The 27467-nt window shown below is 40.1% G+C and overlaps 1 protein-coding gene across 21 annotated transcripts in view; it reads right to left on the bottom strand.

The window, feature by feature from the left end:
- Positions 1-1429: 1429 nt before the first annotated feature.
- The window catches only part of LOC139122960 (paired box protein Pax-5-like), an 88415-nt gene continuing 62377 nt past the window's right edge, over positions 1430-27467 (bottom strand). For 5 of the 21 annotated variants that reach the window (XM_070688875.1, XM_070688874.1, XM_070688877.1 and 2 more), the window contains exons 3-11: positions 22179-22344; positions 19382-19579; positions 18117-18331; positions 6521-6693; positions 5930-6101; positions 5342-5521; positions 4565-4711; positions 4207-4329; positions 1430-3886 (exon numbers count right to left, since the gene is read on the bottom strand). In XM_070688875.1, coding sequence (XP_070544976.1) covers positions 3870-3886; positions 4207-4329; positions 4565-4711; positions 5342-5521; positions 5930-6101; positions 6521-6693; positions 18117-18331; positions 19382-19579; positions 22179-22344 — 1391 coding nt within the window. In that variant the 3' untranslated portion in view covers positions 1430-3869. Of the gene's footprint in view, positions 3887-4206; positions 4330-4564; positions 4712-5341; positions 5522-5929; positions 6102-6514; positions 6694-18116; positions 18332-19381; positions 19580-22178; positions 22345-26491; positions 26697-26864; positions 27100-27467 lie in introns of those variants that run through there. The other 16 variants (XM_070688867.1, XM_070688866.1, XM_070688865.1 and 13 more) reach the window with 11 other exon arrangements.

The raw sequence follows: 27467 nt of genomic DNA, 5'->3' as shown, positions 1-27467 counted from the left end.
CGGCGTATCATTCAGTAATTTCCTATTGTCAACTGGAAAAACAATAGCTAGGAACTCCTATTATCCCATCGGTTATCACAGCGGAATTAATTTTGTATCGTCGCCTGTTGAGTCGGTTGAAAGCAGCTGACACCAACAAAAGATGATTAAAACCCTCTTTTTTCAGCCAGGTTGGCAGAAGATGACACTTTAAATAACAAAACGACTCGCTGGAACTCGCTGGTACTTTCTTCATCACTTATTTATTCCTCATCAGAACAGTCCATGTTGGTTAATTCACAGCTTTCACAGTGAAGTCAGATATGCTGGCCTAATATTTCCCAGATGATATTCCATATCTTGGATGTGTCAATTTAAAAAGAAAAGACGACCGTGCTGCGAATATCAAATAGACCCCGTTTATTTCCTTTAGTCCTGTATAGCCGTTACGATTAATGTATTCAAAGTTTTAATACACCTATACGATCCTATTCTTTCTTTTTTTTTCAAATATTGAGGCTTTTCATTAATGTACAGCTTTTGCTTTGGTGTGCCTTTACATCTTAGCTCTGTTTTCGGTCTATTGTCCACGTATATGACTTTTCTGATCAGCTCTCTCTCTCTCTCTCTCTCTCTCTCTCTCTCTCTCTCTCTCTCTCTCTCTCTCTCTCTCTCTCTCTCTCTCTCTCTCTCTCTCTCTCTCTCACCGATATGCAATGATCTGGGTTTCGTTTCTGTCTACATCACATATCAGAAATCCCTCGTCAGTCCTCGCTGGGTCTGTCATTGTCTGTGTTTAATGTTCACAGAAAACACACAACATTTGCAAAGTCATCATTGCATGTCCCAGAGGTTCCTGGGCGAATTTTCATTTGTTTATACATATTAGGACCACGTAGCTTTTTACATATGTCTGTCCGTGTAATTAACTACTCACGACTTGTATACTTATCGTGACTGGTCTTTCGCTGTGCCTTTGTTTCCCATTTTGCTTCTGACTATTTCGATTAATTAATGTCTCTTTGCAAAAAATAATCAACCTATCGTACGATTAATGTAGTTTTACCACGATGGAGTGTTTTCTGAACGTTGTCTACATTTTCCCATCACTTTATATCGATCTGCTGCATTAACACGTCCTCATTGGAAACACGCATGTCTGTATGTTTCCCTTTCTGACATCACGTTTCTACCTTATTCATTTATCCATTATTATTTTTCTCTCCATTTCACCGTCGTGCAGCTATCTATACTTCCTCGTCTATCTACGTAAAGATGCTGCTGTCGTTTTTCACACACTGTCGTCAAACAAGTCCTTGTCCTCAGTTCTTCTCTTTCCGTCCTTCCCTTTATCTCCATCTGTCTGGCTGTCTGTCTGTCTGTCTGTCTGTCTGTCTGTATGTCCGTCTGTACAATTCTAAATACGTGACGTCTTGCAACCGACAGCATATCAAAGTAACAATTGACAGTCTTTATTGTGTAGAAGCGTCCCATTACATTTTACAACATGTGATAAAAACACGTTTTGACATAGTATGAAAAAAAAACGTTAGTAATATTTGAAATATTAGTTGAAAGTTACATCTTTGGACAAAGCTGTCACGGTTAGGGGACTTCTGTGAAATTAAAACTGTATAGGGCGGCTTCCCATTGCATAGGTACATGCTTATTACTAGTTTTTACAGTTTGTTAAAATCACAAGACTGTGCGGCGGGAACAAAAAGATAAAAGTCACGAATCTAAAACCAAATATGTATAATAAAAATTATGTCTATGATATAGAAATAAAATATAAAAAAATGTTTTAGGTTACATAAAAAAACGAAAGTATACAGATTAGCAGATATAATTTAAAACGAAAGATACTAAGTATCGTTCGAAGAATGTTAAGTCCTGAGTATCGATATAGTATCATTGTACTTCCCTTTCACTTCGAAAATATAATTGGTAGAACCGCACAAAATAACAAAGATAGCATATTTTTCTGTAATTAATTAATAATAGGTCGATTCTACTTTTCACGGTGGCAGCTGAGCTAATGTGATAAAACAATATTATGCTAGTCTGGGGGATTGAACACTTCCTTCCGAGGTCTGAAGGTCATCATTTGCATATATTTTGAAGTGAAAGAGAGTCAAAATACAGCAGGAATGCTCTTTCGATGACGTCACATATATATACAAAAGAAAAAACGTTTTAAACTGTTTTAACAGTCAGGTAAAAACGACAACTGTACGTAAACTCTAAGAAATAAACTTAAGACAGGATTATATTTTTGCGTTGCTCATCAGGGTCATTTGGACCTCAAAGAATTGTGTATAATCAGGAGATGTTATGAGTGTTGGTTGAAATAAAAATAAAGTATAGTTTTTCGGTTGGGATAGTAATGCTCAGTATTAGATTATTGATTCCATATAGGCTGCCATTATTGATATCAACCTCTATTAAGCCGATGCTTGTATAGTATGATCGTTTCTCATGGAATTGCTTGCTCACACAACTGGTCATCGTAAACCACATCACTTATAATTCAAAACCAAGTTCAACTTTACTAAACGCAAAAATGCATAAGTACATATCTGTCTCTCACATTAGTTCTCCTTTATAATTTATAAATTGCTGATACCACTGTCAAATTCCTGTACATTTTTCCGGGTTAAATCTGGGTTTTTTATGCCAATGTTATGATCTCACTTTCAATGTCAAATCCTTGCTAAAGTGGTCGAATCTGTGCTTTAATATCTACTCTTGATGCCATTGTCCTTCTCTTCACTTCTGGTTCTCCTAAAACTGAAATTGGTCCTTGATACGTTTTTGGTTGTGTTTTACGGCAATACTCGATAATGCTGTGTTTTTGATATATATCGCAGATACGAAATCCACAGAACCCCTCCCGTCATATTGAAAAATCTCCAAAAAAACAACAGAAAGATAACTTTTTAAAATCAAAATGAAAGTAACAGATAGAAGTATATACTGGTATAAAACAAAATATTTTTTTTTTCATTTTTCAGCTTCATATTTCTCTCTTTTGGATAATACTCCCCTTGCTTCGCGGGGGATTAGCAGACTTGCTTTATATCGTAATCTCCTTCCACTTAAAAAGCTCTCTTCCATCATCATATTGTACATTGCACCTCGTACAAGTTAGTTTTGTATTTATAAACTACTTTGAAAATTTAAGTACATTACAACGGTTACGTCACTGTTGTGGCAGTGAAGACGCCTAGACCATCATTTCAGTAGAAGCCGTTTGCGCAGTCTCAAACTTGAGGTAATTTACATAATAAAATAATTTTAATGTGAGTTAAAACTTTTTTTAAAAAAAGTCCAAGATAATGATAGAGCTCTGTAAGATGGACTTAAAACGTTCGGTTAAAATGTATATGTTTTTAAAAAGTCGATTTATTGTACATGTTGAAATGCCTAGATTAATTGAAATATATGCGATCAGGTGGGTCAAAGTTGAAACATAATGATTGGCAGTTTCAGTATTGTCATGCTGGATTTGATTTGATTGGTCGCAAAATTAGTACAAGCTACGGCAAGAAAGATTTGGCATTAGGTCTGAATGTACTACGCATGTGCCACGTAGAGCCCTGCTTTGTCACATGGTGTATACCCCTCGGTTACTAAGGACAAGTGTGAAAGCCAACGACGAAATTTTCTTCACCGCTTATAGGAGATGTGGGTTACTTTAATATTGTGGAGATCGTGTTGATCGAAGTATGTCCGGTTAGAGATTTGTGCCAACGGTATTTGAATGAACATTTTCATATGGACAGCAACACTGACGAACGGAAGTCCCTGTCGTCAGCAGGTAACTCCACGTTGCAGCACTCAATGCACATGGTAGTCCTTTATTGCTATATCACATTCTGTTCACCTGATCATGAGCAAGTTCTATCTGAAACAAAATTCAAACAAAAAGGAATAAAATTTCTTAGTGTGGAAGGCACTGGGTGGAATTCATTCTGCATTCTATTTGATAAGTGGCAAGTAATCACGCCCTCTGGCGCCGAGCTGTAAATGAACGAATTTAGAAATAATGTGTCATTTCCGTGGCGCGGGGACACTTGTACGAAACTATTTCCAAGTCATTTGTAGTTTTAATCCAAATGCTGCCTCGGATATTTCGCTGTCTGCATTATCGTCTCCAGGGGGCAAGTCTGCCCTTTAAATGTCCTTTCGCCAATTACAAGTTTTGAGAATAAATGGCCGACTTACTCAGTAGCCCAGGTGATCCATATCGCGACCATGCATCACTGTAGTGACTTGACATGCTGGACATTGAAGAGTACTGCGCATGCGTATATGGGACTGATGAAAACTGTGATGAATAGTCGGTTGCTGAAAAAGGACAAAAAGGACAAAATTAATGCAAAGTCGCTTTTATGAAGCCGTTTACCATATTGTAACAATGGGGTAATAATACCGAATCATCATAAGATTCATTTTCAAATACGTAAAGATCAATATTTAGAAATATTGAAACCTTACGGTATTAGAATGGCACTTCTCGGCTACTGTAATGCAACGTCTCGAATGTTTCCACGCACAATATCGGGCAAACAAAATAGCTTACCTTCTCTGCCAGAGTACGTTCCCGATCCCGGCGGCAAGACTAACGGTGGGACTAATCCGGACATTGTGCTGGCTGGATAGCCGCTCTGTGGCGCTGTTGGTGCGACAGGTGGGTAACCGTGAATTGCACTCATATCTCGTGTTTGTCCTACAAAAGTCACAAATTCACCAGGTTAATGACGTCATTCCCTTCCGCCTTCACATTCTTTACCTTTGCGCCCCAACATTTCTCATATTTGTATTATCTGTGAATACGCTTTCAGTTAAATAAAATCTCTACCCGCAGTAAATTTGGTAAATCGTTTAGACGTTACATTGGACGTTGCATTTTTAATATCATAATATCATTTTATCATCATCATCATCATCATCATCATCATCATCACTGACTGGGGTCGGTGAAATCCTGCATTTCTCGGACGGAACTGCCACTAAGCAGATTTTTGACATAAACTATATTTGTTTGTTTGTTTTGTTTTTTTCATTTGTTCTACCTCATGTTACACCTTTCTCTCATGCTGGCTCAGTCTATTTCGTTCTATCACCTCGTTCCCGGTCACTTTTTTCTGTGATTGTCTCTCGGTGTCTGTTCCCTCACCGTTTCCGTCTCTGTTGCTACCCAGTATGTATGTGTCTACCTCAATCATGATATCAGTTTAAGCCAATCGCTCTCTCTCTCTCTCTGTTATCTTTCCTCTTTTAAGCAGATATAAATTACTGTGTCTACGTTCGCTTTTTCGTCGTTACCGCTGTACCAAAAATAGAAATGGTCAGGTACCTGAGTACTGTCCAAAGCCAGGATTGTTCGGTGCTAGCTGTGACAACGACGACCTTTCACTCATGTAACCTGACACGTTGTTTGACACGACCGGTTGAAGAACTGTGAGCGTTGTTGAACCAGGTGTACCGCCGCCTGTTTGGGTCGGCTGTGGTGAGTTATTGCCTGTGAGACATGGACCTGAAATGAACATATATTACATACGGTCAGATTGACTGTCGTCTGCAACCTGGGCAATACCGGCGATAAATCTTGCTCCCTCCTTACTCGTCTTGAGACTTGCTGTTGCGAAATTACAGTGAATCTAGCCAATGTTCATTTACAAAACATGCCGAGCGCAGAATCCTAGAAGGACTATTGCCGCGAATTTTGGAATAACACTGTCATTCTGGGTAGAATTAGGGCTTTGCCTTCTACATTACTTTGACCACTGCAATCACGAACATTTGAAATATAGTTTCTGTGACAAATAGGCAAGTAGACTCACTGGCATTGTCGAAGATTTAAAATAGGAAGCTCATAGATATAAATGTCCTGGGAAGCCAATAAATTTACGCTCAAAGGAGACCTAACAATTTCCGGACTGACCTGTTTGATATGAAGGGGCTACATTATGGCTGTGTTGTGGTGAATTAACCATGGCGCCGTGGCCATGTCCGTGGCCATGTCCACTGTGCGCATGCACCAACGGAGATTTGGATTCCTGTAGCATAGAAACCGGTGTGAGAGGCGCCAGACTGGAATATTCATTTACACCGGGCTGTGAAATAAAATGAAGAATGAGAAAGTTTACTAATTCTGACCCTACATCGGTATAGTAGAACAATAAAATTAAATACTTCACTTGTCGTTACAAAAATGAATTCAGCATCACTCTCTTTCGTTGCTCGGCTTCCTGAATTACGGTTTTTTTATAGACCGTTAAAATATTCAATGGTGATAAGTAAGTTTCATTCCTTTGAAAGAGAACCAAACTATACCTATCAGTTTTGAAAGAGCCAAAATGTAACCTGAACGTCAACTTGCCGATAGTCTGAATGTGTTTCCATATTGTGTCTCATTGAAACGTGTTAATGCCGAAAATCCTACATTTTCGTCCCAATTAAACTTTCGTTCTTCCCAGACCTAAGGCTGAAATCAGAGAACAGTTTAGAATTCATGTATGCTACTTGCCCCCACCTCTGTCTTCGTGATGACATCGTCTCTTCCATAGCCCGAATCTGAGTAGTGATTTCTGTCGAACGCCTTTTCCAGAGCCTCAATCTGTTCGGACGTGTACGTCGGCCGGCTTCGTTTTCGATCGTGTTCTTCCGGTGGGCTGAGAGTACCGTTGGAGGTGTTGTCGTGGTGTTCTGCAAGCAGAAGGGATTGCTCATGAGATTCCCAGCCCTGATAGCGTTTCAATGTTAGCCTGATGCGCCTGACACTAGCGTCGTGACTCCTCGGTGCTCTTTCAACTTTATCTCACATATTCCGAGCGCATAATGTGAAACTGTAACGTTTCCAAGATAAGTCACAGCGATATCTAGTTCAGCACTGCATGCTGCAGCTTATCAACAGAAAAATGAGATAATTGTACCATATGACTTTTATATTAATAGCTTTCTTAATTCCTAAACGTTTTCAATTCTCAATTCCCTATCACAGTGGGCGAGTGTTATCCACACATTCTACGTACAATGCACCATAAGACTTATTATACTTATACTTATATGTATATAAATAACTACACAATATATATATATATATATATATATATATATATATATATATATATATATATATATATATATATATATATATATATATATATATATATATATACAGATGTCCTCGTGGGAAATTACAGTGCCCTATGCTAAAAGCAGAGCGTCATAAACAATAATAACAAATTACTTCACGTACAATAATGTCTGTTACTTAAGTTTCATGCATCCTTCAATCATTAGTATATAACTGTATATAACTATAACTATATATATATATATATATATATATATATTATATGACTATTTATTACACCGTTTTTGCATATAAATGATATATATGTGAGAGTGAGAGAGAGGGGGAGGGAGGGAGGGAGAGAGAGAGAATGGCGAACGGACGGAATTGCATTAGTGCATCATCTTGAATTTAAAAGAATTTGGTGCAATTAAATTATTTTGATGAAGGACCTTTCCTGAAGGACTATGTGTCCACCCTATCGTAATTGCAAAATAGCCTAGATTAATAGCCCTACGATCGAATTCAAGTGTTAGTGACCAACCATGGAGTTTAATGTGCTGAAGTTAAATGATATGAAGATTGCTACGGGTATTCACAATTTGCACATTACTGATCGAAAACCACTGGAAAATAGGACACGTGTGAGTGTTGACTTGTCAGGAAAAAAATTTGATTTAGGACGCCTGTTTTCTTTGGGGTGTTGATTGAAAAGGTTTATCTGTGATTTGAATTTCCAACCATCGTAGTAATTCTCCCCTCTTTAGCGGATCCCGAGGATTGGACACGCTTGGCTTATCCACTGAACTTGGTTATTAGCCGGTTAATTTGAATAGTCGGAGCAAAGCGATACCTGGGATGACAACCTTCACAGATTGATCGCCGCATCACATGCTGCACTTTATCTGTCAGAACGAAGCCTAAATGGACACAGTTGTCGATTGCATCACTCTCTCCCGCATCAGATTTGTCAGAAGTCCCAGCTATTTTTTCTCGCGTTCGTAGCTCTCTTCTCCCTATCTCCGGAAGTGATATAGAGATCGGCGAGATTTCGATATCGGTTACTTCTCTATAGAAACCCGAAACAGAAGGTAAATAAACTGCTTTTTGTCAATGGCTAGGTAGCAGATATGAAGTTTACACGAGCAGGCACAATTTGACGTTCCTCAAATAAAAAACTTTGAAATCGAGAAAGCCCAGTGGATATTTTCACTTTATTGGTTTTGGAAATCTTCTGAGCGGACGGTAAATAGAGCGGTGTCTCTTTCCTCCAGGGATCTCATAAAATGGTCCAAGGGCACTGTTCTCTGGACTAACTTACCAATCTAAATGAGTGGTGTGTTTCACAGGGAGCTTGGAAAAACATTAGTTGGCCATGCCTAATAAATTTGATACGCTCTCGACTGATGCATGTAAGTACTTGGTAGTGCCTGTGTCACGCAATTTGTTCAGTCACATTGCATTAGGCGTGGATCAAGGAAACACGGACCAGACTAAATTACTGTTACAAAGAAGCGTACGATTTGTCATAGAAACGACTTTTCCGAAAATTAATATCTGCGGATATTTTGTCTGGTGTAATTCGTTACATGTTACTAGCTCTTCCCTGAGATCGAGTGCGCCATGACAAATTGTCGGTACACTGAGCAGGCGGCCATTGCTGTTTAAAGTTGACAGCCAGAACCAGTGAGAATGGACTTTTTTCCCCTCGAAGGATGTATGGAGAGGTCAAATTATTTTTGTGAGACGTGTCCTAAGAATTGTGGATCAACGGTGGCAACGTCTTCATCTGTGTGAAGCACAGCCTGGCTTGACCGTACCCGCTTTAATTTGATTTCATTCGATCACTATTAAGACCTCATAAACAAGTCGCAGTGGCGAGAAAATTATGAGTATTTAGAGATAAATTGTAAACATTTTCGACATTGTTGCTGATCTGTTTTATTCATCAAGAAATCGACATTGACAGGAGAGTCTTGACATGGCGTTCAACATCGGGTCAACAGTTTCCAAAGAGACTGCAGCAGCCATCGTCGGAGGTCAGACAATCATCGCTGACCATCAAGATTTTTTTTCAAAATCCGGCACCGAAGCGTTTAATCTCCGTGGGGAGAGTACAGCAAAACTGACTGTTTTTATTTGTCCTGGTGTACTAACATTTTGATAGGGAATAGGGGCGGCGCGTTTATCTAAATCAAAACCATATACGCTAGTTTATTTGTGGTATCTTGATCCACTGGGCTAAGTCAATGAAGAAATCCAATACCGAAGTATGCGATCGTGTTGTGCTCCTTGAGAGTTTTGTATCAAACCTTTGTAACTCTTAAATTGAGCTCATTTGTATTCTTTGACTTGCAGTTCTCACTCAGTACCTGAAAACTCCCTCGGCAAATATTTCAATTTTCGCAACGAAAAGACAAGGCGCGTTGTTTTAACCTTTCCCACTGCAGCAAATAAATTTCAACTTTCAAAGATCCATGTGTATTGTCACTGGTTTTGACGTTTGATCAGCTTCAAAAGAGATTACCGCTAATTTATTAATATAATGAAAAAAAAATCAAAGTATTAACAACAATATGTTTACAGTATTTTTTTCTACGGAGTAGGCTGGGGTGCATGAACGGCGCTCCAAAAAAGTTTTTTCAAAGTTCTTGACTGCGGGTCTCAGTCGGAACATACGCACAAACTTGTTTCTTTCTGCTTTAACTTTGCCGTGGTGTTCACGTGTTAAGACGCGTTACTGATTTCAAACAACATGGGCCATATTGCGGAATCGCGAAACTTTATATAACAAACAATCGCACTCGCTATTAATATCGATGAGTATCTGAGTTTGAAAAAACTCGCCCTTAGCACAGTCGCCATCGTGTTGAAATTTAGCCGATATATGAGGTGTCGCATAGCGACAGATGTTAATGCAATTGAAATGATTGGATTTCTGCTCGCCATCGATTTTGTCAGACTGAAATTGGATACAAAAATCATCAGACGCTCGCCCACAACTTTTTTCCCAAGTATATACCGATCGCAGTCATATCCCACTGCGCTGATCAGATCGAATCGGATAGTCAACTGGCAATTTCAAGTGCGGTAGTTTGAAAATTGTGAATTCGATTCCGGACAAAAAAAGTATGTGTTTTCACACATGTTAACAACTTGATCCGGTTTATGATGGAGCGATTATGGACATAAGTAGCGTTAAATCAAACGAGTTGGGCGATATCACGTTAGCTTAGCCGCTCCAATCATCCACTTCACCGGCCTTCTGCTATACTATGGCGCGTTCGCGACACGTCATACTGCCGGGACACGTGGATCCCAAAAAACGGCAGACTTCCAATTTTAAAATACAAAATAAAAAGCCAAAACGTAAACTTTGGTAAGTAAGCTATAAATTTGCCCGAGCGACGGGTACCAGCCCGCCCCTGGAGAGATGGGCTGCATGCGTGGTCATAAAAATGCAGCCGTATTGGTGTAGCAGTCTCGCAGCGAGTGATGCTGGCCAGCTGTTCGCAGGTTTTTTAACCTTAAAGCCGGGTACACTTGAGCAGTTTTGCTTTTTCCGTCGACCAAATTCTCTAGTAGAATTTAAGCAAACTTTTTTCGAGCGCACCGAGCTCTTCAATAAAGACTCTGACAAAATCTGCGCCACTTGCCGAAACGGTTACATATTCAGCTGATAAACACAGGTTTGAGAATTTTTGATCATCTGAATGTACATTTCAGTTGCAAATCGCAATCGAACAAGGCTATGGAGTTGTTCTTTTCCAACTCCGGATGAAACTGCGCTTAGCCTTTGCGTTGTCATACCGTGATCTTTCCTGTTGCCGTGAGTTCAGCAGCTCTATAGATTGTAGTGTACAACTTCACTCAAACACTATACGCGGGTGTTTCGCTGAGGTCCAGCTAGCTACAAGTCACAAAGATCCAAGGGTTTCTATCAATACCTGTAGTTTTGACTTGGAATATAATTGATGGTGTCAGTTGGTCCCCTACTTGATGGTATTATTGTAGGCTTTCCACATACCTATCTTTATTGGTATTCCAAGCTATGTAATGGATACGTAAATGTATTATTCCGAGAGCTCTACAACACTTAATAAGTCAGGCTACGAACTGAAAGGCACACTATCGATCCCCAGCCTGCCCTGGGGCCAATCGGCTCACATGGCCTTGGGCAACCTTAATGTTATAAGCGACGGGCTGTTTATCCAAGTTCCACAGTTCTGGCAGATAGTGGTTCTACGGTAGAATTCGAGTTGGCAAAGTTTGCCTGGTACCACTCTGTATCATGCACCCTGTTCAACCCGACCGTAAACTGTTCGCTAACCGCTGCACACGTTGAGGTTCAAGTTTATCCCTGTGTCACCTCCCTCCCCTAAGATAATCAAAACGTAATGAAAGTCGATATTTCTGTCTTCAGTGATTCATATTCTTAGATTAACATACTAACATTCAGGATCCAATGATATTCTTTCTACTTATTTAATTCCGACCGAAACATTAAATTTTAACGCATGGAGTAACGTTTGCGATGCGACATTGATCAGGTACAAAGGTTACATCTATTTCAAGCGAAATATAATTTTGAACTAATATGCAGATGTTTGTATGAATTAGATGGACACGTACCGTCAATTATCTCAGAAGAGGGTGAAATGAACGCTATCAATTGAAATTTGAAAATTGCAATACAATGGCTCTTATACGTGAAAGCGCATGGTCATTTTGGCGTTTGTATTTTATCATTATGTGGAAAATGCCTTATTGATATCAATAGAATATGCATCGTATACGCTCATGATAATTTCACATTTGCTTTTTTAAAACTGGAATTTCTTAATAGTGCTGGTGCTTGGAAGGAAAACTCACTCTGATACGTGTAATAAATACGACTAACAAGGCAAAAAAAATTATGACACATGAGTTCGTTGTCATATGTACACATAAAAGACGGTTTTTTGTTGGCTTGATGTTGTTGGACTCTGTCCTGTCGTGATAGCGGCAGTGTTGTCGTTCATTACACGCAGCAGGATTATAATTACATGGTTGTGGAAATTCCTAGTCGTGAGATGAAAATTGAGTCGCAGCTTGCTAATGCCTTCCTAGTAATGAATGAAGGCACGGCGTCTAGATTGAAATGCATTGGGCGAGTCTATGAGCACAGCAAACATCGACACGCTCTGATGGCTACCAAAGAGCAAAGCAAACTTGATTAAAGGCGCTTGGCATGAAACTTAGTATCCGATAATTTGAATGAAAGTTGAACAGGGAATAGAATCAAGCAGCGCTCAGGAATCGGGAAAACCCTCGACGATGATAAGTCATCGGACCGGCGATACGGTCAGAAAAATCGTATTTGGATTACATCTTGCTGTGGGAAGATTCGACGTATATGTTTTACATGATCTGGCATTTATACGGTATAAGCTGCCTTTGTATTGCCCTTTCCAGGAGGCTTTACGATTTCCAAACAAGTTTCAAATTGTTTTTTAAAAGGATCGACTAATGTGTGTGTAACCGATCCTTTTTAAACAGAAAAGTGTGGTTTAATTCAAAAGAGAGAGAATTATCTCGAATTATGATTCTCGTACGTTGGCTACAAGTTGGATCTCTCAAATCATCTAGTTTTTTAGCAGTAACGAAACAGAGTTACTTTTGTTCCTTGACTGAATTTAACCGTTATAATCGCATTGTGTTCAAAAAAAAAGATAGTTTCTTTCGCGTCCATTTTTTCAATTTCAGAGCGTTTATGTTAGCCTTGTACGATAAATTCGTCAATTCATTTCAGTCACCGGACTATTGTCCGAGGCCATTTCGTGTCTTTTATTCAAGATAGTCTCAAAATGAATAGTGTTATTTCGCTCGGACAGGTCACAAAAACGTCTGACTTCAGCATCCCGAGGGTGCAAGAACTGCCGGACCCCACACGAGGGAATGGCTGACACACACATACACAAAATGGAAGCACTGTTTTTCTGTTCGGAGTCAAGTACAAGCTGAGCTCTGCCGACGAAAGGAAGACAACATGTACATCAACTGTGTAATTGCCATGCCCGAATTAATTAGATTCAGTAATGAACAAGTTAGAGGGGTGAGCTAAGACCGGGCTATGAATTATTAGAGAAACATAAACTAGGTCCAATGACTAATCGTGTTTCAATATACCACGAGACGTCCCGAGTGTAAACTAAGCGATCTACAAATTAGTTCTCCAGCTCCGTAAATTACCTTCGTGTTTTAAAATTAAGAATTTGATCGACTGTATAACTCTTTACCGCTTTTATATTGGAGGCGAAATTTACGGTGCATGGATCGGCGGTGGAATATGCAGGTTTTATTGAATATTTAAATTGGTGAATTATTACTCATCTCGATATTTTGGGGTTTATTTCAATGAAATGTACACTATCATTATTGCATTCATATATTTTTAATTAGATTACATTAATGTCCGTGACAATTTTGACAATGTGTTGTAAACAGCTTAGAGACACGGAATCAAATTAGAGCGGTTATTATGCGCCAAAAGGTGACCATAGTTGCCGTTGAGTTCAGTTTATCAACACGCTTTTGGCATGTCGCCGTCTAATGACATTTACAGTACTATCCAAAATAGTAATGCATTTTGGTTAAAAAAAATAGAAAAATAAAAAAATAGAAAATTCACACAACGAATTCAAAGGAAATATTAATCAGCTTAGTGGTTTGTATTTTTCTTAGTATATTGGATTTTTTTTACAAAATGTTCAAATAATTAAAGTATTTTCACCGATGTGGCCATGGAAACGATTTGCGCCAAGTCTAACGAAACGTGTAGACTATAGGTACACGGGAGTATTAAAATTTATTATCGTGTCATACTTTAAATCACCTAGGTATGCTGCGAATTAATGTTGACAAACTTTAAACTGCCCAGGAAATTTAATAATGGGCCGACATGCGGATGTGTGTCGGGCGTCGGAGCGAAAGACCGAAGTCGCTTTGGACATCTTGAAGATAACGCGCCCTGACAGGTAGGGCTAGTGTACGGAAATCGCTACTTATACAGAGGAGCTACAAGAATATCAATGATATGCTTAAATACAGATATCTTTAAGATTTGTAACATTACTAGACCAGAAGCCGGTCGTCTAGCTATACACCAAAGCCACCGACCAATTCCCAGCAGGAGTAAGTCGAATTTGTAAGGTCTCGCGAGAGTGCAATTTCACCATGCACGACTGCCTCGAATCATAAATGTACGCCATGAAAAAAGAAATGTTTGCAAAATTTGTTTTGTTCTTTCGTGAGTCAGTGCATGAAAAAAAATCTGGCTTGCGGGAAATATTAGCGACAAAATTAAGTTTGTGTAGACGGGTCGTGGTTTTTGCCTCGGACGCGACCATGCAGTTGTTCACAACACGCCTCCGACTGGGAGCGGTTTTCCTTGGATGTGCACCGAAATTTGCAAAACCTGAAAAGCATATTAAGCAACCTTTTATAAACACTATCGGCTCTTTGCAACAAAATTAACTGCTTCAATCTTCTTCAGACAAAACAAGGGTGACAGTTTGCCTTTATCTTTCCGAGGCCGGTGGCGACATGAAAATTGACTCATATCATCGCCTTTGGGGATGCACAAAATAAGGCCCATAATGTGAAGACGCAATAACCATCAAATTGTAGGGAATCAAGCGCCGTATATTGTGTGATATATGCTGTTATTTTCAATAAAGATCGGGGGGAATTACTGAGTGTGGCTCGGTGGACATTACGGGGCTCTGGGCTGGATATAGAATTGTCAGTAATCAAGTCCCTAGCACGTTACTTCATTCGAGCATTTAAGAACTTCTCATAAAAGATGCCGGGGCTTGAGATGAGTGGCCCCGGGCCAAATTGATACCATGGCTCTCCAGCCAATTATTAGCCAACGATGGAGCTAAATTGTTAGCTAATTTTCCAGTCTCTCTCTTTAGAGGGGAATATTATTGAAATTTTTGATTCTGCTAATACGTTCCGTGATTACTGGACTGACGAAAGGACATCTATGATGAAGCTGGGTGGCGGTGTTTTACGACAGTTTTCGGACATTATCTTATAATTATTCCGCTTGGCTGCAGTATCTAACTACGAAAATCCCAAATAAGAGGGAAACTCATAGACTTTTGGAGCAATTCGAACGTTACCATACATCATAAACACCTAGAAAGGGCCTAGGACTTTTAATCTCATCATTTGTCATTTCTCATTTCCCGCCAAATTTTTTGGCAGTAGTCATACCGTCTGCACTTCATGATATTGAAGCAAGACTAATATAACTCTGTACTTTCTCCTTTCTTTCAATAAAGGTAACGTGGCATTGACATTTCGTTCGTTGCGGCAAAAGACAGTCGACCGATAAAAATATTTATGGGTTTCCTCGGCGGATCGATCGGCCTGTTGCCCATCCCCTATGCTCTCGAAAGAAATTGTTTGCTGATGTACATAAAAAATCTCGAGAGAACGATGCATCAAGCGAGACGAAGAAGAGATATTATGATTGATACGGCGCATTCCAATTACACTCGTAAAGTACGTACACAGATAATCATGGGCGCTGCTATACTTTTGTTTCAGAATATTGATAGTGACGTAAGAACGTCCCATCATTCACGTGGCGATCGCCACGACTTCCGTATTTATGTTTTTTTGGATATATCTCTTCATACTCGACTTGTGAAAAATCCGTCTTGTGACAAGGCCTGATGTACGTTTTCAAATTGTCTGTTTTGTCAGCGCAAAACAAGAAGTCGACGACATTTCTCTGGACGAATTTCCCGGATGTGTCATAAACCGGACATTTCACGCGGGAAAATGGTATTTTGGAAGTGAAGATTAAGTTTGCCAATAAATATGTGAGAAATACACATTTCACAACTTCTATCCAGAATATATGTTCAATGTCAAAAGTAAAGATTACATCCCGAAAAAAAGTGATCAGTATTTTGTCTGGAAAATCCTGGCGTCAAATCACAATGCTAGCTGGGAAATCTCCATATATCATTTACCGGTTCGTATCAGTGTCATGCACAACCAATTTTTTAGCAAATTGTAATTATCGTTCGGTAAACAGTGTTAATTTTTTCACATTGACACTTTCTTGAATCCGTTCCGCATCTTGGCTGCCGTCTGAATCTGACCTGAGAGACCGAATATTACCACGGTTGTTTGTAACCGCTAAAACCGTTACTTTTCTGCACACATGAGCAGAACCTATTAAGCCTTAAGGGAAGCGGCAAATTTCACAGTCTTGGATTTTTAGACAACTGACTCATGACCAAACCTAAGCTCCGCAATAGTACCTTCGTAGAGAGCAGTCATTTTCCAGTCTGAGCGGTATAAGCCCTTCGCAGTAGAATCTTCTCTCGGAACAAGTCATTTCGAGGTCTCGGCTTTACAGTTTTGAGTTTTGATATCTCACATTGATTACAACAATTCTAAATTTCAGCTTAGCAAAATGTTGATCTGAGTCAAACCACAGAGCATGTTTTGTACAGCGGTAAGATACATGATGTATGAGACGTTACATATACAGGCAAACCGTTATCTGATAAGTTGTAATTTCGCGCCATTTTTGAAAGTGGTGTGATATTTGCTTTGACCTAATACGGAATATATTGACTTGTTTCACCACTTCTACATAGCACTGCATGTTAAAAAAATCTCTTGAAGAGATATTTTATCTCAGGGAAATGTAAATTTACAAAATGTGTCAGACGTTTCCGCCACATTATTGTGTTCTGCTTTTATTTGAAAATCGACTGCGATAAAGTCCATTTGGACGTAAGCTTATATCGCAGAAATCGCACTTGAATTATTAATATTTCAGCACTTGTGTGGCCAAAATGCTCGGAAATTTTGCAAACCTAGAGGTCAATAATTTTGGCGGGAAACACTCCGACACGCGCAGACGACATGCATTACATCGTTCTCGAGGTTCTGAAGAAGCGCTTGAAAATATTTCACTGCCGATGCCGTGGAGAGCATTAGAGAAGTCCCAGGGGAGCTCAATAATGATATTTTGCTAATAAAATTTCAAGTCAAATTTACGCAGAATTGGCATTATTCAGGGGGATTATGAACTGGAGATTTGTCGACCCACTGCCAAATTTGGCACTTGGGAATAGAGTAATAAAGTAGAGACTCCTACTAAAAAGAAATTATCTAGAAAGGGATAGAATATTATTTTTAATAAATCTATTAAACTTGGCGTTGTGTGTTTTGACATGTTTGTTTTAACTTACGAGTTTCAAGGATTTAGTGGCAAAGACAATGACAAAAACGACTAACTGCATGGATCGTGAATGTGACATTTGAATCCATCTAGCTGTGTCATACGCCATGTTTTTGAAAACTGCATTTTCCACTTTGCTGCACGTTCTGTATTTAATGTGCCATGATAACCATAATTTCATCAGAAATTCATCTGCGTTTGAAGTTGGTCCTAATAGTGTTTTTTTTTATTATAACTAGCGAGATCGGAGTGCGAATTAACATAAATGTTACTTTCAAAGCTACAGCATAGCGTTTTACTGGACTTCGAACGCACTTTTTTCGTACTTTGCAAAATACATAATTAAATATGAAGAGCTAAATTCAAAAAACAAAAAGAAGAGAAATGCCAATAAATTCAATACACGAAATCCTTTTCGAGGCATTTCATTATTTTAAGTCCAATTCCTTGCTTTTTTGATTAAATATACTGACAATATCTTATACACTTTTTCACAAAACGACTCCAAACTCGCTTTGTACCCTAAAATTTACCTGTTAAATCTTAGTTTCATAGTCCTCGTCTTCGTGCGACCTCAATTACCTTTTTTAGCGGGAAAGATCAAGTGGCGCGAAAACGATGGGACTTGACGACATATCGCCTTATGATTTAGCACAGATATCAGCCCAGTCTGTAGTTCAAATATATGGGACAAAGGTTGTCGACAGTAGATGGTGTTGAATAAAAAAAAATTAAAATCCCGCGTGCTGTTTTCCTTTGTTATGCACGACGTAAAATATGTAAACATAGTCGACTTACCGGCCTGACTTTCTCTCTTTCTCTTTTCGGTTGGTTTAGTACCGGGCGGTATTCCCAATATACCATTGATAGAGTAGGAGCACCTGTCAGTGTCTGTTGTAACTGTGATTGGTGGGCTGGTTGAGGAAGGGGAAATAGATGTCGATGTCGAGTTGACGCCCTTAAATTGCTGTTCCTGCTCTTTGGCCTTCTCCGCCATCTTGTTTCGGACAATCCTGCAGGCGAAATATGTAACGTTTTGTAATCCCAACAAATCATCTTAAGAGTTGACATTTTGCGACAATCTGCGAAGTTCTGAACGCATATTTCAGTGGTAAGCTTATTTTTCCATTGATTTGTCAAAAAACTAAAACAGGTAAATCAAACATGGTGGAGATCGCTATAAAGTTTGCCGCTTTTCGTTAAAATGTGGTTTTGCATGCGATTCTAAATTCTTGGCGCGCACAGGCTGAATAGTTTGGCTGAAACGACGAGAGTGCAGTATCGCTTCTATCAAGTTCGTGATACTTTTTTGCAGTGTTATGGAGGTCGGATCAGATATCGAGAACACGAGAGAAAATTTGGTCTGGGAGTCAGAAAAGCCGTATCTGTAATAACACAAGTGTTTTGAGACATGTTGCAACCCCCAATTTGCATTTTGAAACGTAAACGATAAAACGAAAAACTCCCTGAAGTCACTTAGAGATTTATTTCTCGTCTGACTACATTTTGAGGCATTGTCAGTTTGCAGGGCTCGTTTTTACTGCCTGGCTAACTACACAATGCCACTAGCAATTTCCGGAAAACACCATTTCGAACTCCACTCCATTTTTCCTCGCAATTTCACAGAGTTGCTTACAAAACGGCATTGTTCGACACTAATCGGGCAAAATTGGAAAGGAATTTGATGACATTTTCACGAAATTTCAGAAAATTTTGTCGACAATTTCGGCGGTAAAAACCGCCATCTTGGTGGTCTCATATTGTGTGTACATTTCAAACGTAAAGAGCTAATTTGACATGCTTGCACTGAAGAAAAAAAAAAGATCGGCGGATGAAATAAACTGTACCATCAACAGTCATTATCAGGAACTGGCGGGAAATTGTACTATTAAACAGGCTGTGAGTTAAAGTTCATCTAAAAGGGTCACAAACACAATGAAAGCATCGGAACTTGCTAAAAGCAGTTCCCAATTTACACCTTGCATTGGATAAGTGAGCGCGACACAAGACATAGTTGGATACAGTAGTGATAAGGCCAAATCGAGAGATACCGAGCTGCCTACCTATTTATGGAACTAACACTGGGCACGTTATCATTGTCGCAAACACCTTCTGCTAATAAGCGATCGCGGATCTCCCAAGCAAACATTGTCGGGTTCTGGCGTTTGTAGTCGGCTATCTTGTCGACAACTTTCGGAGTTGCGACTTTGGGTTTGCTTCCGCCAATGACACCTGGTCTGATGGAACCGGTCTCATAATACCTACAACAATAAATAGCAAAAAAATAAGGAGGGAGAAGTTAATGTTTGTTTTGTGTGTGAGTCAATACACTTTAAAATGTGAAGAGGCACTGATGCTTCAATTGACACGAACAAGGTCCTTCAAAAACTCACATTAGCGAAAAGAATTGTTTAAGTTTCATAGGTGGAAATATAAAGGAAAAATTCACACTTGATGTTGAAATCATTTAGAGGTACAAAAGTAAGCATCATAATCTGGTAGTCTTTATTCCGACCAATGACTGAAACTCAAAACCGACGGCAAATTTACACTTGTTTGCCGAGTCAATTCAATAGTGACCGCTATGGCTGCTCATTTCAGCGTAGGCAATCAATGAACACGCTCGGTGTACGTCAAACTGTGGAAAGTCATGAGTCGCCTTCGCCGCCACAACAGCACCATCTGCGTTTGACGTCGGAGCAAACACTCTCTGTCGCTAGCGGTTATTGTACAAAGCTCTCTTGACCGGTTTTGGGCGAGATACAGTCAATCCGTATATTATCTCGCACCACGCACGAGTGTATAGAATAGCATTATAAATACGTTAGCAAACGACTCAATTTCCCACTGTCATATAGATTTCAAGATAAATTCAATTTCGAAATAGAGAGCACTTTGTGCCAGCTTTACTTCGGTTGAAAATGAGCAACCTCTGGCCCTGGCAAACTGAAACTGTCTTTTGGCTGTTAAAAGATGTTGCCAATCGACACTCCAAGCAGTGTCAAGCAAAAAATCATCATCGAAAAATAGGAGTTTTTGGAGTGATGGATATAACAAACGAGAGACATAACCACCGCCAAATTGTACGTCTTCCTGTCATTTTTGAAATGGAAATGTGTACAGAACGTAATGTAGGTATTTCAAGTAAAACGACTCCGTTTTTCACTCGAAATGACTAAATTACGGTACATTTTCTGGCTAAGAAAGTCATAAAACACCTAGACAACAGACAAATGGCAAGCTAATGGAAAATTTCCCGTAAACTAAGGCGAAGCTAAAAGCCTTAATGGCAAATCGACAAATGTCCGTAGCTACAGACGTGACGGGAACCATAGACATCGGACTAGCCTTCTACTTTGCATAAATTGTGGCTGACGATGCGGCGGCTATCAGCGTACCTCAGTTGGGTAAACGGCCTCAATAAGTGAGCTATTTGAAGCTTAAACACAGACCGTAATATAGTCTCTACCAATCCAGCGATACTTCTGCCTGGCTGAGTTGCCCCGGCTGACGTTGGTGAAAATTGACTGTATCAGACACGACAAGATAATGTAACCAACATATAAAGTGCTTTATGATTGTATCTGCCTAGGTGAATTTGGCTGCAAATGGAGTGACAAAATTCGGGGGCATCGACTTCATTTGGAAAAAAAAGTTCTAGTCAACCTGCTCAGCGATCATGTTCTAGACGTTTTAATACGTAAAGACTCAAATACTGTCAGGCCCTGATAAAATCATTTTTAATATTCTCCCAGTGATAAATTCTCAACTATAGAGGTTCACATGTTACAGAAAACGGAGCGATCTTGCGAGACGTTGCCTCCGACAGCGCTAGCTGTCACGGGCGTCCGTTTAAAGTCATATCGGTTAACTCTACAAACATGGAGTAACCGGATAAGCCTTAAAACCAAGACAGATGAAAGGGCTTTAAATTCATTCAGGGCGAATTATGTAACACGTGAGTGAGAGGCAGGCCACGGTTGGTTTAATTTCTCCGCTATACTCATCTGATTTCACATCCCACTTTATGGTAATTATCGTCGTCTTGGATTAATAATTAACCATATTTATGTTAATGCACGAAATTGATATGTGTACCAAGGTGTGCAGCACTTCTATTCAAGCCGAGTGGATATACGACGGGACAGAAAACTAATAAATTTCAACACGAGTAAGAACAAATATACCGTTGTTATGCCTGGCAAGTCACCGTTTTGCAGGTTGCGTTCCAGACGCTAACTAGTCATGGCGAATTCAGAGAAATTTATCCCACACTTCGTTAAACTTTGACATGGTTTGTGACGTCCTGCTCGCATGTATTAACAAACAAACAAGCAAACTTTGTTATGCGTCGTCGACAAGGTTACAAGCATAATGCAGCGACCTTCAGATTCATATTCCATTTCAGGGGAGATTTTTGTTCTTGAATAGTTCAACCAAGGGAGATGTCTTTGTAGCATGTTAGTAATCCATTCCAACCACAGAGAAGTGTCGAAGATTGCGGTGTTTGAATCACGTTGCGGGACAATAAAAAACAGAAAAATATGTGATGGGGAATATGAAATGAAATAAAAACTTTGATATATGCTGTGTTTTGGTGGCATTTTGAGAGGTCGTGTTATGCTTGACGTTTGCTCCGTGGAATTTACTTAACAAACTTGACAAGATAGGTCAGGATTGGTCAGAAATATGAAAAGTATAGATGAAGTAAAAAATTCATTCTGTCAGAGAAAGTGCTAACGCAGTAGCTGAGATTATTTATCACACTCGGTGAACAAATCCTGGTTATCCAGATATGATTCTTAATATTGTTAAAAAGCTCTGAGAATAAAAACTTAAAATACTGGGTAAATGTTTTACCTTCCTAGTATCTTGCTGACACATCCGTGTGAAACTCTGAGCTGTCTGGAGATGTCGCACGGTCTAACTCCGCTGTGAGCCAAGTCAACGATGCGTTGGCGCACCACATCAGGTAACGGGCGACCGTTGACGAACACTCCGCCGAGCTGGTTTACCCCGCCATGACCTGAAAAGTACAAACAAACATTTAGCGTTTGGCACTATAAAAAATCAAGACACGCCTGTATTATTCATTCATTTAGAAATATTCATCAAATTTATGCAGTCTGCAGCAATATCTTTTTTGGAAGTCGATGTTTGGTATTATTCCGAGTGCTCGATATTTTAAGTCTGATAAAGTTTTCATTTGATGAGAGAGTTCTCTGGTAAATCTTACTAGTCCTTTGTGAAACACAAGGGACATACAGACTGTATCGTGATGGAACCTCTCGATGTGGACTATTCTCGCTGATTTCAAATATTCCCACTGTCTGGTTTATTGCTGTCATCCCGCGGCTGTCCCGTAAGTCTTCGACTTGCCTACTGTTACAGTTGTTCCTTGTAAACGGGTATCTTACACCAAGCATTGATGAAATCATCCTCATGAACAATTTGAAAAAAAAATATTCAGGTAGGGAGGGGGAGGGGGAGCGGTACACAGGACCGGTTCGCCGCCGTTTATCCCTTCAAAGTTGTGAAAATTACCGGATGTGAGGGGGGAACTCTGGACCCGGAGTCATCATAATTCATTATTATCGGGGATTTTTAAAAATCATAAAGCGTGACGGAAGCAAATTATCACTGCGATCAAGATTGAAGCCAATCGTGGATGATGAATGACACGTGAGAGATTTCAAAACTGGCAACATTGTCAAAAATATTATCCAAGCTATCTTGTATATTTCATTTGTGCCTAAGTTTATTGCAAACTTATGCTAACGTAGCGGCACGGGTAAACCATCCGAAACGGACAACAACTCGAACGAGTTATTACTTTCGTCTCTTTTTTTTAACGAACTTAGTGCCTCAGACTAAAATAAATAACTTTGGAAATCTGTGTTGTTTCTGTCGGACTGGGTGGGATATGAATTCCGGATATATGCATTAAGCTGGTTCAAATTATGAAGGCGAATTTATCAGCCTGTTATATGCGCGCGTGTGATCGCGTCTGAAGGAAACTCAAACAGCGGACAAGCCTGTGAGGTATCTGTACGACAGAAATCACCCGTGCTCTAGCAACACTGCCACCATCACTCCGCAAAATACCTCTACGCTAGACTCACTATACTGTTCATACAAAAACGCGCATCTATTTTACTTAACATTTTATTATCAGACCCGTGTATTTTCCCTCCCTTTTAATGTACTCGAAGATTTACTGTTGAAAAAGGGGTGAAAATTTACGAAATTTAATAGACACGGTTCAAATTAGGGGGCTCCTTTTGTAAGGGCAGCCTATTGTCTACAATTTTCAATTCCAAACGATAAAGCATATCTGTTATTTCTTTATTGTGTTGAACATCGGCCCATTGGGGATGTGATGAACACTATGTCCCAGGGGTTCTCGGTTCTATTAAATTCGCGCTCATTTGGTCTGTCTTTTAACGTTACATGTAGTCCCGTGAAACTGACCACTCTCGCACCTATCTGCCTCCTCCACACTTTTAACTAGACGTTTCTTTCACCATCCCGTGGCCTTCTCTCCACGGGGTCATTGCTGTCAGGCGAGAACCGAGAGGATTCGGATGAAACTTTCTCGCAAAACGAGGCGCCTGGCGAATCCCAGACGAGAAAGCTGTCACTTTTCTGCGATTCAAGTAAAAAGGTTTGTTAAAGGTTGTAAGTTTCGCCCCCGTAATGTGACTACCGCAGAAAATTCAGTCTTAATTTTTTTTGCGGCAATACACTCTAATATATAGGCGGTTTTCCTTATTTTGCCCGGTTATTTAAAGTTGACTTAAGCGATCGTCAAGAAGGCGAGCGATAAATGTTATCTGCAATTTTTGTTAGTCTGGGGCAGTAGTGTGTGGTCTATCAGATCACTTCTGCATGGATGCGACCGCTGAATAAAGAGCAAGCTTCAAGTCAACACCTTGCCTGAGCTGTAGTTATCGCAGAATCGCAGGGACTCATGCATCCATAAAGATATGGTGAGACTTGTCTGTCCGCGTCTCAACATCACAATAGAAATGAACATAGCCATCGGGCCTATGCTAAATCAAGCACGCTACCTACCTATACCGAACTAGGGAGATAAACAAATCCCGGGTACAATGTAGCCGTTGTCGGCCTTTTCCAACGCACTCTGGTGCCTATCTACCATTGTTCCGAATTCAGTATAGAGTGTACAGTATGGCAAATAAGAACTTGAGACGACTTTTTTTCAGACACTCCTTTTGTTTTACGGAGTCTTTTGTTATTCCGGTTACACTGATGACTACACCGCCTCGGGGCAGTCGACCTCGCGGGTCAGCTAGCATCATGTGCGCCGATGTACACACGCATTTTTCACGGTATGATATGATTTTCGACTTCGATTATGATTGCGCCAAATGTTCAACAATTTCCTGAGCTTTCTGGGTGCAGGGGGGGGGGTTACTTGGCATCGCATCGCTCAACATTTTGTCGCAGACAAGCGACGGTCACTTTTGCGTATAATGATGGTGTTCGGCGATCCACTTTATTGCGCTCCGATGATCTCCATCTCTAAGTTCAAATTTACAGACCAAGCGCTCGTCACACGTGTGATAACCTTACTGCACGCAAAAGTTGCCCAAAAAATATACATTTTTGCTCATCTCTCAACGGAGTTGCAAGACGCAACCAATACTTAATAATAAGGAGAACAACAGCAGGTATTACAGTCTTGCTCATTGATGCGATGCGTTCACCCGTTCTGTTTACAAACACATCCAGCAGAGTAAATATTTTGAATTGGATTACAAAAAGAGAAGCGATCGGGCACAAATCTACTTTTTGTACTCAAATTCAAATTGTGCTCTTGACATCCTAATGTACGCCATCTCGACGGTGTAAACGGCGACCTTAAACTTTTCGGCTTCTTTGTTCTATTTGTATTGGAGAAGGACACAGGTAGCATCGAGCCAGTAGGATGCGCGATTTCCAAACTGTCAAAGTGAAGCCACTGAAGCTGCAAGGAAGTGATACCATTTTATTACCCTCCCCGATGACAGACAAAAATCTTAATGATTTTCAACGGGAGCATTGGCTTTGTTTGGGTACAGCCACGATAATTATGCCCCGATCGCTGAAAAAAAACAACAAAAAAACCTGCGCGTCTGACAAATAAAACGCTATATCCGAAAACTGATGAGAGGGAAAATTTTCAGCTCACGGAAGGATTTCCTTTGCGTTTGACGACGGTGTGTGTGCTGTATGAGCGCACAGTCGTCTCCGACTCGTCTCTGCTATGTTTACCGTTCCAGATCACCGAAGCAATACACACCCATGAGAAAACTAAAACAAATTCTGAATCATGGAGGCAGCGTACAACGACAGATTTTGATTTCACAGATTTTCCGGGACAATTTGAAGTTAAAAACGGAAAAAAAGGTATATGTCAATGATCTTTGATATCAAAATTGTATTCTGAGCGACAATTAGGAATAAAGTTTTTCGCCCGCGGTGATGTTATATGAAGAAAGCCTCGTAAAAGTAAAAAAATTGTGGTTATTTAACGAAGTTCTCCATCACTGCAAGAAAATCAAATACAGACTGTTCTATCCCAGCTGTTTGCTTACTCCAACGGATTCTACTGACAGCGCAGTGTGTTCTTTTGGATGTTAAAGTGGATTTGGTCAACATACGAGGATTATCAGCCAATGGGATTAACATTAAAGAATTAGAGAGCGTGAAGTGTAAAGTTTTAGCGATACGAGAGCAATTATTTGCGGCAGGCCAGCCTGTGCAGCGACTCGAAAAGCGATAGATTTCGCACTGTTGCCACCATTCTCAATAAAAAGGAAACGCTGGCTTCGGTGCGCTAGGTCTAAAACACATCCCAGATCCTACTTCGCTGATTAGCTCTGATGATAGAATTATTTTTGCTCTATAGAGAAGAGAAGTGAGCAAAGCTCTATGGACATCTTTCGGGATATCAGCGCAAGATACGAAATTGACCGCGACGTTATTTTCCGTGATCTTTTAAAACGCGCATTTTACCGATCAACGATTTCATCTAAAAAGAAGTTACACAAACGTCAAAACCTGAAGCAAACACTGAGGGGGGGAAAAAGAACATGAGAAGACAAAAGTTTTTTAAAAGAAGCGGAAAAAAGTTACGAATTGAAACAACAAAGATATGGTGTACGCACCCCGATACCTGGCCATCATCATACGTATATATAAATCCCCGTCAATCTCCGGTACACAAATAGTCAAAAAGAAAACACGCTAATGAAGTTGAGAAATAATTCTGACGTGTTTCTGAAGCTATGTGGCAAATCCTTCCTATAGCAGTGTGGTTCCGCTTGATGGTCTGTCACTATTAGTGTGCTAAAAAAGTCTAAACTGAATAGAGAGGCATCAGCTATTGGCTACGCTTATTTAACAAATGCCCGTCCCTCTGATTGGACGGCTAAAAAGTTAAAAGATTGTTATTTGTCAAGTAATCTAATTCTCGGCTTCCATATTGCCTAATTAGCACCTATCAATATTAATTTGGTTATGACAAGTAGGGTCTCTTACAGCGGCGATGTAGCTCCATTACAACCCCACCCCTTGGCGGCAGTAGACAACAGCTACGTGACGGTCTTCGGACATAGTCTTCCTGTTGTTGCATGGTGACCGCTTCCGATACACTGCACTATCCCAAAGAATGGAAGAGGGTGGTGATGTCGCCGACCCGGTACGACCCTGACGGAAAGCAAACTTCACGAGGCTTGCTCGCTGTTTGATGCCTGATTAAACTAGAGACTTCCCTCTGTTAATTTCGTCGTAATTTTGTGGGTCAGTAGTTTGTCTTGCGCGCAGCTTGAAGTCTCGGCATTGCGCATCTGACCCCGTTCGGCGATTACCACGGAGCTCGCTAATTCGCCGACACCAGGATGCCTTTGAATAAATTTCATCGTGACGGGTTCCTACTCATTTGCGTCGCAAGTGTACAAATTGATTCGACCATTTGCGTGTGACTTTCAGTCATGCTCGGAAGCTGACTTTACTTGCAGGTCGTGCAACGCTAAAAGTCCCCGCATGCCCAAACCGGTAATTCCAAAACTTGCGCACGTTCGCGGTGTCAGAGATACGATGGGACAGCGGACGATCCGTCGCTTCAGATTCGCCATCGAGGCA

Source organism: Ptychodera flava, chromosome 22 (assembly GCF_041260155.1).
Source record: "Ptychodera flava strain L36383 chromosome 22, AS_Pfla_20210202, whole genome shotgun sequence".
NCBI classification, from domain to species: Eukaryota; Metazoa; Hemichordata; class Enteropneusta; family Ptychoderidae; genus Ptychodera; species Ptychodera flava.
Note: the sequence above shows the minus strand (reverse complement) of the source record. Positions and strands in the feature narration are given on the sequence as shown.